We start from the raw sequence: 13,791 nt of genomic DNA, 5'->3' as shown, positions 1-13,791 counted from the left end.
GTTTCCTCTTTTTGCTTTTGGTCACCCTACCTTCGTGGGAGGTGGTCAATGTATTAAAAAAGTGGCAAAGGGTGACAAGTGGAAAAAAAAGACACTGTTAGCAGAGAATGCTTTTAATGCAATGCAGTATGACCCTTGTGGGCTCAATGCTTAGTTATGATTATAATAATCTTAATGCAACATTTTGGCAAAGACTTACGATAGATAAACTCTCCTTCGTCTCCATTCTGCTCTAATCTTAGTGAAATTAGATTATGGTGACCAGCTATATTCCACAGCCTCACCCACAGCTCTTTCTAAGCTTGATACCATTCATCATCAGGGATTACATTTATATCTAGGTGCTTTTCATTCCTCCCCTGTCGAGAACCTATATGCAAAGGCAAATGTTCCATCTTTGCACGATCAGAGTGATGCCCACTGTCTCAATTATTTTGTCCACTCTCTTGACCTTTACAATCCTTCTACATATAAGATGGCAACAGATGTCAGTAGAGGTCCTTTGTTTGCTACATCCTTTTTCTCTCTTTGTGCTCACTCTTGGCTCCCCCTTTATATGTCCATCTGGCATCTGGCTTTTTTCTTCCTCCTTAGGAAGTTCTGACAATTTGTGTCTGTTCTTCCCCACTTGTGTGTGTGCAAACGCTCAATTACCTACTTTACTTTCTCACTCCTTTTTTCTTAACTTCCAATCTCATTCTCATGCTGTTGCAGTTTACACTGATGGTTCTAAATCATCTGAAGGTGTTGAGTTTGCATCAGTTTTTCAGGACTGAGTTATATGAGGTCATTTATTAGACTTGGCTAGCATTTTCACAGTTGAGTTGTATGCAATTCTCATAGTTGTCATACACATTGCATCCCTGTTTACCTCAACATTTGTAGTAGTGGTGTTGGACTCCTTTAGTGCTTTACAGGTTATCCCATTGTTGTGCCACATTTCTAATAAACACAAAGACATTTTCTGCTGCATCCTGCAGGGTCCTTGGACATGTTGATGTTTGGGGCAATGAGCAAGCATTGCTGCATGATCAGCTGTTCATGACCACCACATTTCATATAGAGGTATTCCATCCTCAGGCTATTTTGAGGTAATGTATCGACACTTTCAGCGCCGTTGGCAACAACAATGATCTGAGTTGATTCATAATGAATTATATTCCATGAAACCTTGTTTAGGTTTCTGGTTTTCTTATCGTCACTGTTATGTTCGGGAGACTACACTCTCTAGTCTTCATGTATACACCTACCATCTGACTTACAACCTGCTCGACATACGTCCACTCGACTTATGACCATGCATCTGGCAGCCGGGCTGCCAGATGCATGGTCAGACTCAGCAGTATAATGTGATCCTTTATTGAAAATGTTTTGCCCACACAAGTAGAGGAAGTATTTATACATGTGGTGGAAATGTCAGCTGATTCATGAGGAAGAAAGGTTACAAAAGCTATGGCTTGGGTAGCATAAAAAATAGGTTGGGCAAATGTATATGGATGGATTTGAGAAGGCATGTTTCAGTGTCCCTTCTCTATTACATAAGAACATAAGAGAGAAGGAACACTGCAGCAGGCCTGTTGGCCCAAACTGGGCGTGTCCTTTATGTAGTAGCAATTATGTGATGTGGAAAAAGACACTTATGTACAGTTCAGGATATTTATTAAATGAAACGTTTTGCCACGAGTGGCTTCTTCAGTCCTAATACTGAAGTAGCCACTTGTACTAATACTGAAGAAGCCACTCATACTAAGACTGAAGAAGTCACTTGTACTAACAGCATAAAAAGTAAAGTAAAACTTTGGCTAGTTTCAAATTTAGGTTGGATAATACATGAGTGAGAGGATTTGGATTTGAGTGGGACTTGCACACGGGTTAGTGGATTTAAATCACAGTTTATTGTTAGGGTAAAACTAAAGTGAGTTGGGCTATTATTCTGTTGGTGGGTTAGATTGTTGAAGGACCTGCCCACTATGGGCCAACAGGCCTACTGCAGTGGTCTTCCTTTATTATGTTCTTATTGCTTGGGTAGCATTGAAGGTGGATTGGACAAATGTTCTGTTAGTGGGATGTATTTGTGAAGGATCTGCCTAATATAGGCCAACAGACCTGCTACAGTGTTCCTCCCTTCTTATGTTCTTATTAACCCTTTGACTGTATAGGTGGTATATATACGTCTTACGAGCCACGTTTGATGTATTAATACACATAAATTCTAGCGGCCTCAAATCAACCAGGAGAAAGCTGTTAGGCCTACATGTGAGAGAAAGGGTCTGCATGATGGTGTGCACACTATGAAAAAAATTGGGGACTCGGTGGTGCATTGTGGGAACTCCACTCCAGTAGTCCTTGTTCACCATGCCTCGCGGTAAGAAGTACCTCACTCCTCGGCAGATTGGAGGTCTTTTGTTCTCAAGTAATAGCTCTAATAGTGATGGAAGTGCCAGTGAAAGTAAATTTCACAGTTTTGGAGAGGGTGTGACCGAAAGCAGTGCCCAGGATAACGTAATTAGTGATGAAAATCCAGATGACCCACCACCTCTGGTGCTGAGCCATTTCATTCATGTTCCCCTGTATCAGGACGAAAGAGGAAACTATCTCCCCATGTACAGGACTCAGATGTGAGCAGTGAAAGTGATAATAATTTCCAAGCTACTGAAAGCAGTTCTAGTTGCGACAGCGAGGGTAAATATTCTCCAGTAAAGCAGCAGTATGTACAACACAGCATGTGTTCTGGTAGTGTGCCATGTGCAATTCCAAGGGAAAGGAGTAAATCTTGGAGTACATCCCGTGGCCCTATACAATACAATTTTTATTTCTTTGCAAGTTTACATTGAGATTCTGTAGTTACAATAATGAGTTTCAGTGTAAAGAGCCACTATCATGCTACGGCATTATAGGCAGACTTAATTAATGGCTTATTGACTACTTAATACTAGAGAAATTGATCATTTTTTAAGTTGTACATCTGTTTATTTATTTATTTATTTTATGTCTTTGCAAACAGTACATTGAGATTTTGTACAGTATTTACAATAGTGGGTTGCAATACAAAGAGAGCCTCTATTATGCCTAGGTATTATGTTGTTTTTTATTTAAAGTAGACAGTAAGTTAGCTCAAGTTACAATCTGGGGATATTACATTGGGACAATTTGAAAGTATTTTGTACGTTGTGAATATTATTAGTAAATATTTAAGTTATATTATTGGAAAATAATATTAAGCATTGGTGAAAGTAGTTTACAGTATGAGAATGTTACAATATGGTGTAAGGCAGTATAGTTTTGTGCAGGTATTTATACTATAATATAGTTATTAAGTTATGTATGAACTTTTGGTATTTAAATTTTGAGGTGTTAAGATTTAGGTAATTGGGAGATCTTAATTTAAGTACTGAGTATTTACTGGTAATGAGTTCCAAATTTTGGGGCCCTTCAGGTGCATAGAGTTCTTACATGTACACTGGCAGTAATACATAGCAAGATACCAGGAAATTACTGGGTATCTCTGGTGATGTGGTTAGAACAATAATGGAACCATATCTTGATAGGGGGCATATTTTATGTACTGATAACTGGTACACAAGCCCTTTACTCAGTGATTTCTTGCGAGTAAACATGACAAACATGTGTGGCACAGTGCGTGGAAATCACAAACACATGCCTAGGTTTGCCGCAGGCACTCGTAGAGGTGATGTTCAGGTGTTTGCTGCCAATGACATCACATTGTTGACATCAGTTCACCGACATGAAATGGTAGACACTGGCAAGCAGAATAGAGACCAATGAACCCATTGTAAAACCTGCAGCTGTGATGGATTACAACCTCAATATGCGCTTAGTGGACAAATGTGACATGCAGATTGGGTTTGCTGATTGTGTTCACAAGAGTTATAAGTGGTACATAAAACTCTTTTTCCATTTTCTTAATATTTCCATGCTGAATGCTTATAATATGTATAAGTTGAAGACCAACAACAAACCCAAATATGGTGAATTTTGAAGATTGAGACACTTATGCAGCATATGGGAATCTTTATTCAGGAAACGTTTCGCCACACAGTGGCTTCATCAGTCCAATACAAAGAGGAAGGCGTAAGGAGAGGAGGAGAATGAGGTAATCAGTCCCTCAACCTGGAGTCGATGTGTTCAGTCCATCATTGATGGACTGAACACATCGACTCCAGGTTGATGGACTGAACACATCGACTCCAGGTTGAGGGACTGATTACCTCATTCTCCTCCTCTCCTTACGCCTTCCTCTTTGTATTGGACTGATGAAGCCACTGTGTGGCGAAACGTTTCCTGAATAAAGATTCCCATATGCTGCATAAGTGTCTCAATCTTCAACTTGTCGGTTTTTCAAACCATTCATCACAATGGTGAATTTTGTTTGTCAGTTATCAGATAAATAATATTCAAGTACCAAGGAACAACACCTGCAATAGACCAGCACCCACGAAATTATCAACACATGCCTCTCATCTGAGGCATGGTGATCACTACCCCATACCACTGCCTGCAACTGCTTTCAAGAAAAATGCTCAGAAGAGGTGTTTCGTCTGTGCACATACCACAAAACGCCCACAAAAATGCAGACACTCATTTTATGTGTGAGGAGTGTAAAATACCACTGTGCATATACTGTACCCATGTTTCAAAGAATTCCACAAGCTGCAGCAGTTCTAGGAAAGTGTCCAGTGACTGTACATTTGTTTATATATTACGGAACAATAGTAACAAAAATTTTTTTATGTTCATTTGTGTAAACAAGTTTTGTAAACAATATTACAGTACTGTGTTACATTCAATGAGTATATATACATACATTGCACCATACTGTGGTCTCAGATGCCACATAAGTTATATGAAAAAACAAAATAGTGAAAAAAAACAAGAAACCTTCGAATGGAAGTAAGCCAAAGTTTACTGGGTGAGCGGCATTCACCACTGTTGCCATACATGGCTCAATTTCTCCCAATTTTACTCCTTTGTATCTTGGTAAGTACTGATAGCAAAAAAAAAATTTGAGGGCTTAAAACAATCAGAAAATTAATCTTAACACTTTCATAAGAAAAAATAACTTTTTTTTTTAATATTCTTCAACACCAGGAGACACTTCAGGATTTGGGGCTGCGACAGTCAAAGGGTTAATGCTGAAGAAGAGTCCAATGACAAGCTACCTTTTCTATAAGGGACAATGAAACATGCCTTCTCAAATCCATCCATATACATTTGCCCAACCTATTTTTTATGCTAACCAAGTCATAGGTTTTGTAACTTTTCTTTCTAATGTACCTGCTGACATTTCCACCACACCTATAACTACTACTACTACCCAGTACATTGGCAATTTTCTAAGGTTTGGCTTACGTTCATTTTGACTTATGACCAGTTGGTCGGAACCAAGCTCGGTTGTAAGTCGGATGGTAGATGTATATCAGACACGCATCTCGCTCATGGGTATCTCATGGAGAAGTGCCCAGCGCCACTCTGTGAGAATTATCAAACTCCGTTTTCATTTTGCCATATACTATTAGACTGTCTTGTCTACCAGCAGACATGCAGAATTTACCTCTGGTGTCGTCACCACTCTAACAACCTTACTGTAACTGACCTTGCTGACAGCTCCACCTTTGACACAGACTTCCTCTTTGACTTTTTTTTATCAGCAACAGCTTTATTACACCAACTTTGATTATATTTTCCCTTTAGCACTTCTCATTACCCTTTCTGACTCTGCCTCTTGCATGCTCCTCACCTTCGCTGCTCTCTTATCTTCACATATTTTGACCTTAGTACATCCTGCCCTGCAGCACTGTATCACCTTTGTGGGTTTAGCATTATTAATTGCCCAAGGCTTAATTAATAAAGCCTTGCACAAAAGTTATATTGAAAGGAATCCTTTTAATACAGTGTTTTGCCCAAGGCAAAACTTGATAAAGTCTTGGTCAAACATTTTAAAAGGAATCCTTTTAATACAATATTTTCCCAAGGCATATGAATAATTAAAATTTACCACTCTATAACTGTCAAATTTTAAGTAGTGTGTAAACATTAGTATTAGTCTGCCTGAAATCCTCAGGTGTTAGTGGCTTTCTTTGTACTTAACAATATTTTATAACATGTAAATTACACATGCAAACAAATAAAAAATTTGAATTTCAATTTGAAGGCCTTATCAAGTCTGCTAAAACTTTGGTCAAAACACTGTATGAAAAAAGACTGCTAACAGTGTATTTATCTCCCGCTTATTACCCTTGAAGGAGTGTCTTCATACTGGTCATGAGCTCACAATTCCAAGAGCTGGAGCCACCATAGTCTTCCTTGGATTAAACCTTATCATCTCCCTTTCCCCAGGAGCTGCAAGATCCCTATGGGTTTGGTGCCTCTATGAATACAAAAATATTAATCATATTCAAAAATAGATTTTATACCCATACAATTAATAATATTAACATAGCTTATTGGTGTTGATCCTAGTCATTTTTTTAATATATATAATTGTTATAATAATAATATTAATAATAATTAAGGGTTTTGGTATTCTTGAGCACGTGTTCCTTCAAGAAATTCTCGAGCATAAATGCAACAACAACGATGAAGAATTATTAAACTTTATATTGAGTTACAGAACAATCAAGTGGCTCTCAAGCTCTAGAAACAAGGTGTGCATTCAACATTGACTTTTCAAGTCTGCATAACCAGGAACTTCTAATGTACTTTTAAATGTCATCCAATTTTGTAAAAAAAAAAGTTTCTTGTGAAAATGATTATTATTGCACATAAAAGATTTCTGTGTCATGGAAAATTTACTGTCAATATATGGCACCACTGTGATGATTCAGTAAGAATAACAATGACATTATATTTTATGGTAAATAGTTTATAATGATCAAATTTATTTAAATGTTTTTAGTCAGTATTAAACAAAACCTATTGTTTTTTTAAATTAGCTTATAAATAAAGTTGGGAACCTTAACCTAACCTTGTAAAACCTTGTGTAAAAAAAAAAGCACAATTAATCATGTTGAAACACCAAAATGGTCGGTGCTGGACGAGTGTAAATTTTGTTTTGCTTACTTTGGCTGTTTGAGCTATCACTGATGTCAGCAGCAGGTGGAATCAGAAATATGACATTAGCTGCCACTAAAAACATGACATCAGCTGTCACTAGAAACCTGACATTAGTTATTATTGAACCTACATGAGCCAAAACCAGAGATGCAAATATTCTAAAAAAGCAATACCTGTCATTAATACAGTAGCTCTCATCAGAATACAGCATCAACTGCCACAATACAGTAGCTGTCATCAGAATACAGCATCAACTGCCACAATACAGTAGCTCTCATCAGAATACAGCATTAGCTGGCATTGAAAATACAACATCAACTGCCACTAAGTATGCAACACACACAAACACACATACAAACTGGAATGTAATCTTATAAAACACAAAACTATGTTTGGATCACAAAAACAAGTATAGTACCACATGTAAAAAAATCATAGCTGCATGCAGAGGCACAAGAGCAGATATGGCTGCAGGCATGAATACAGCTGTAACTGGGATTACAATAACAGCTAAGTACTGCACAATCCTTCAATGTGTAGTTTGGGTATGACTTAGTTTAAAAAATACATCAGAGTACAGTATGGTGTGTAGAGTCATTACAAATAACTCTGTGGACAATACCAGTAAGAAAAGAGTCACTTTTTGCAATCCCAGAAGTTAGAGAATTGTATTAAATAGTAGTGTGTCTCAAAGGCCAATTTTTAAGGCAAGAAGTTCTTCTCATTAATTGAACGTATATCACAGTCGAATGCTTCCTCCACTTTACCATGAATGCCAAGCTTAAAGTTTCTGCTGCCCATGTGAGTTCTGTAAAAAAAAAAAAAAAAATGAACAAATTCTTCCTTGGTAAGCCATGCATGTCATAAGAGGCGACTAAAATGCCTCGAGCAAAGGGCTAGTAACCCCTTCTCCTGTAAACATTACTCAATGTTAAAAGAAAAACTTTTTCTTTTAGGTCACCCTGCCTCAGTGGGATATGGCTGGTGTATTAAAAAAAAAAAGTAACAAAATGCTGTTTAACAAAACTTATATTCATTCAGAATCATGTTGAAAGATATGTTTTATGAAATGTTTTAACACAGCACGAGTGAATAAATAAACGTACATTGGTAAAGATAAAATGTTTTTTCAACATATTAGTCATCTGCGACTGAGGCAGCGTGACCCAAAAAAGAAGAAAATCTTATAAAGCTTCTCTTCCTTTTTACATTCAGTAATTTATATAGGAGAAGGTGTTACTAGCCCCTTGCTCGCACCAAACATACAACATATAAGGGCCAATTTATATGAGATATATACACCAAAAGGCATCTCTCAATACAACCTCTCCTCACTTAGTGACTTACTTGTTTACCGACGACTCGGAATTATGATGGGCCCTCTGACCAGTATGCATACTAAATAATGTACATGTTTATCAGAGTTGATTTCCCCTATTTAGTTTATTACAATATACAGTACACTAGAGTAGGGCCCTGCTTTACAGCATTCCGCTAATACGGCAATTTCAAATATGACCAAAATTTGCTATACGGCATGCCCCACCCGGTTTGTTTACATTCTCCACGAGCACATCTATTATGTCTGGAAACTTTCCAAAATTTCAAGTGCAGGTAAACATTAAAATCACTAAGAGTCTCTCTACTCATGAAGCCATAGTAATACTATGTAATAATAATCTCTCTTGGGCACATTAAATGTCTTACTTTACGTTAATACAGTGGAATCTCTACTTGCGAGCGCATCCATGTGCGAGTTTTTCCAAATACGAGCAGTTGATGGGTCAGTTTTTTGCTTCCATATGCGAGTAAAATTTCCATAAGTGAGCAGACCTCAAGGCAGGTGCCTTGACACTGGTGAGGGGCTCTTGCTCATGATCTAGGGAATTGTATCTCATTTGTTTGTTGGACTATCTTATTGAAACTTGGGCAATGTATGATGGAAAGATGCTTCTTAATGTAATAATAATAATAATAATAATAATAATAATAATAATAATAATAATAATACTATGTATAATAGTAATAGTATAATAATATAATACAATAATAATAATAATAATACATATAATAATAATACACGACTTCAAAAGGCCATCACTAGATGGCAATGGTTACCACAACAAAGAAGGAGCGGTTGTGGCTGCCTCCACCTGCTACATAATTACATATTTTATGCATTCTGGAGTATATATCAGGTTTCTATGTTATTTATATCGTTTATTATTTCATATTAGATGAACTGTGATAGATAAATAAGCCGTAGAGTTGATGATAGCGAAATATTCAGGGACTATTTTGTCCTGTCTCCAGACAAACTCTTGTCGGCTGCTGCCGCTGCCACATATATAATGACATATTTTATTCATTCTAGAGTACAGTGGACCCCGCCTTACGATATTAATCTGTTCCTGAGAGCTCATCGTAAGCCGAAATTATCGTAAGGTGAATTAATTTTCCCCATAAGAAATAATGGAAATGAAATTAATCCGTGCAAGACACCCCAAAGTATGAAAAAAAAAAAAATTATTACCACATGAAATGCACAATTACTACTCTACTAAGAATAGAATACATGACACTTACCTTTATTGAAGATCTGGTGATGATTGATGGGATGGGAGGAGGGGAGAGTGTGGAAGTTATTGTTTAGAAGGGGAATCCCCTTCCATTAGGATTTGAGGTAGCAAGTCCTTTTCTGGGGGTTACTTCCCTTCTTCTTTTAATGCCACTAGGACCAGCTTGAGAGTCACTGGATCTCTGTCGCACAACAAATCTGTCGATAGAGGTCTGTACCTCCCGTTTCTTTAAGATTTGCCTAAAATGGGCCACAACATTGTCATTGTAATAGTCACCAGCATGGCTTGCAATAGATGTGTTAGGGTGATTTTCATCCATAAAGGTTTGCACTTCAACCCACTTTGCACACATTTCCTTAATCTTTGAAGTAGGCACAATGGATTCCACAACTGGCATAGGCTTCTCAGGGTTAGCCCCAAACCCTTCAAAATCTTTCTTAATTACCATACTAATTCTCACCCTTTTTACCACAGGGTTGGCACTAGAAACTTTCTTGGGGCCCATGGTGACTTATTTTGCAGTTACAAGCACAAAAAACACTGGGATAAGGTGAAATGTACCGAATGAATGCATGGATGCGACTGCACTGGCTGGCTTGTAAACACTGGCACCCACGGGGCAGCTGAGGCCACATGTGGGACACGTTCCGGATGAATCATGTAAGGCAAGTTTTTTCTTGTGAGGCGAGGCAAAATTTTTGCGTTCAAATGCTTCGTATGGCGGATTTAATGTAACGCGATGCGTTCGTAAGGTGGGGGTCCACTGTATATATCAGGTTTCTATGTTATTTATATTGTTTTTTATGTCATATTAGATGAACTGTGATAGATAAATAAGCCGTAGAGTTGATATTAGCGAAATTACTGAAGTACAGAAATCCACTGGAACGAATTAACTGCATTTCACTTAATTTAAATGAGGAAAATGAGTCTGCAAATGAGCAAATCTAGTTGCGAGCAAGGTCATGGAACAGATTAAACTCACAAGCAGAGGTTCCACTGTATAGACATTTTCATTAATCCATCCATGATATTTTCTTCAAAATTATATAAGAAACACGTTACATAGCATATAAACATTATACATACAGCCACAGAATAAAAATTGATATAAATATGAGATTTGTTTACAAAGCAGCTTTCTAGGAGTGTCGGAAGAATTACGTTTTCTCTAGTCAAACACTGGGAGATAACTGTAGATAAATATTCCTTTCGTATGCCTTCACTCTATATATATCAACTGATGACTCTTGTGGGTTTAGTGCTTCTTTTTTATTATGATTATAATAATAATAATAATAATAATAATAATTTGTCAGAGTATCATTCCTCCTAAAAATTACATGAGAATGGAAGTGTTGGTCTTTATTTATTCTACTGTACCACTGTGGAGACAACTTGTACACAATGTAAGGTGTTTGTATGAATGTTTATGAACCATAACCAGATGCATCCTCTGTTTGTTTACATAGTGGGTGGGGTGGCCAGGCTGGCTTCCCTACACTATCCTACCTACCACACCACTTTCTACAAATAAATACTTTTCACCTTTCACCCTACATTAAGACTGCAAATATTTTAAGGTAACTAATGAGTGTACTGTATATGCATTTTATCACTCTATGGAGCTGTAAGCATCATCGTAGTATATTATATGTGGGTGGGGTGGCCAGGAGGACTACTATGCCTAACTTCTTATAGTAAATGCTACTCACTTTTTGCCCTACATTAAGACTACGAATATTTTGAGGTAAATAATGAGTGTACTTTGTGTGTATTTTACTTTTTAATGGCTAGTTCTATTGCTAACTTAATATAAGTTAGTGTAAACTTGTTAGCTGGCATTTAGATGCATTTAAAAGTGGAAAAAAATGGCGTTCTGCTTTCCGACGATGTCTGCTTTCCTGTAGTAGCCTGAAACCTAACCTGCCATATAAGTGGGGCCCTACTGTACTGTATCAACATTTAAAAATATACTAAAAATTTTATAAATGGTGCAAAGGTGACAGTAAAACAATATCAAAGATGGCTGACACAAACCCACTACCATTATAGTATGCTCCTCACTTAGAGATGCATTCATTTACTGACATGGTCTTAGGAATGGAACTCAGTCATTTACCCGTTCAGGGTCTGTGCTGTAGATCTACGGCTTTACGTTGAGGGTCCAAACTGTAGATCTACACCATGAGCTCAGCTCACCCTGATAAGCTGTGAGCGATAAATTTGGGTATGTGTGCACCACATAAAACAAATCCTGCAGCACACTGTGCATAATGAGAAAAAAAAATTGAGACTGTAATTGTCGATTAAAACAGCAACTTTGCAGTGTTTTTTCGTATGTTTTTTATACACGTAGTTGTATTTGCAATTTCTTGGTCTCATTTGATAGAATGGAAGATATATTACAGAAACAGAGATGATTTTGATTGGTTTTAGTACTGAAAATGGCTTGAAACTGAGCTCAAAGTAGCAGAAATGTTAAGTTTTTGCCGATGTTCAAATGACCTCACACATCTAATACATGCCAGCTGGTGGGTCTAATATATGTTCACAAATGTGCTGATATTATTTATACAATTATTACAATATTGCATGACAGTAAATCTTCTATTTTTTGGTTTGAATAAAAATTCATTACGTGAATTAAAAATCAAAATAGAATTCATTTGTAAAGCTTGAAAATGTAACTAATGAACAGAGGAAATGTTAGTTTAGTGCCAGGAATGCCTGCATTGTTTATTCTGGACCCTATTTTGAAATTGGAATATTCTGAACTTTGCACTAAATTTGCTAAATTACCAATTTCCGATCACTTTATTTTGTAGTTGAAACAGTTGACTTGGCGATTTGGTTGACTGGAGTAAGGTACATAATTGGCCTAAAATGGGAGTCAAAGTCGGTAAAATTGTCAATGCGTAAATATCACTGACACATCAAAATTCGCAAGAGCATAATTTCGTCAATTTTCCATCAAATTTCATACTTTTTGTTTTATTACCTTCAGAAAAAGATTCTCTACCATTTCATAAGAAAAAATAACAAAATTATTTTTTGAAAATTCTTGGACACTGGTGTGCACTTTGAAATTTGGCCTCTGGACCCTGAAAGGGTTAAGTGAGGCTGTATAAATACAATAATAGTTTAATTTAATACTTTTTTTAATGCACTGGCCATTTCCCACCAAGGCAAGGTGGCCTGAAAAAAAGAAAAACTTTCATCATTCACTCCATCACTGTCTTGCCAGAGGCATCCTTACACTATAGTTATAAAACTGCAACATTAACACCCCTCCTTCAGAGTGCCGGCACTGTATTTCCCATCTCCAGGAATCAAGTCCGGCCTGCCGGTTTCCCTGAATCCCTTCATAAATGTTACCTTGCTTACACTCCAACTGCATGTCAAGTTTTAAAAACTATTTGTCTCCATTTGCTCCTATCTAACACGCTCACACAAGCTTGCTGGAGGTCCAAGCCCCTTACACAAAACCTTTACCCTCTCCCTCCAACCTTTCCTAGGCTGACCCCTACCCTGCCTTCCCTCTACTACAGATTTATACACTCTTGAAGTCATTCTATTTTGTTCCAACCTCTCTACATGTCCAAACCATCTCAATAACCCCCTCCTCAGCCCTCTGGATAAGTTTTGGTAATCCCGCACCTCCTCCTAATCTCCAAACTACAGATTCTATGCATTATATTCACATCACACATTGCCCTCAGATATGACATCTCCACTGCCTCCAGCCTTCTCCTTGTTGTAACATTCATCACTCATGCCTCACACTCGTACAAGAGCGTTGGTATAACTATACACTCATACATTCCCCTCTTTGCTTTCTTGGATAAAGTTCTTGTCTCCACAGACTCCTCAGTGCATCACTCACCTTTTTCTCCTCATCAATTCGATGATTCACCTCATCCTTCATAGACCCATCTGCTGACACATCCACTCCCAAATATATGAATACATTCACCTCCTCCATACTCTCTCCCTCTAATCTGATATCTAATCTTCTGTTACCTAATTTTTTTTGTTATCCTCACCTTACTCTTTCCTATATTCACCTTTAATTTCCTTCTTTTAAATACCCTACCAAACTCATCAACCATCCTCGGCAACTTTATCTTTTAATCCC

General features: G+C 37.4%; 1 protein-coding gene across 3 annotated transcripts in view; it reads right to left on the bottom strand.

Moving 5' to 3' along the window:
• Positions 1–6,409: 6,409 nt before the first annotated feature.
• LOC128687197 (lysosome membrane protein 2) overlaps positions 6,410–13,791 on the bottom strand; it is a 191,589-nt gene continuing 184,207 nt past the window's right edge. For all 3 annotated transcript variants that reach the window (XM_070098502.1, XM_070098505.1, XM_070098504.1), the window contains one exon: positions 6,410–7,882. In XM_070098502.1, coding sequence (XP_069954603.1) covers positions 7,856–7,882 — 27 coding nt within the window. In that variant the 3' untranslated portion in view covers positions 6,410–7,855. The remainder of the gene's footprint in view (positions 7,883–13,791) is intronic.

This window comes from Cherax quadricarinatus, chromosome 62 (genome assembly GCF_038502225.1).
Source record: "Cherax quadricarinatus isolate ZL_2023a chromosome 62, ASM3850222v1, whole genome shotgun sequence".
In the NCBI taxonomy this organism is placed as follows: domain Eukaryota; kingdom Metazoa; phylum Arthropoda; class Malacostraca; order Decapoda; family Parastacidae; genus Cherax; species Cherax quadricarinatus.
The sequence above is the reverse complement of the archived record's forward strand: the minus strand, read 5'-3'. Positions and strand labels throughout refer to the sequence as shown.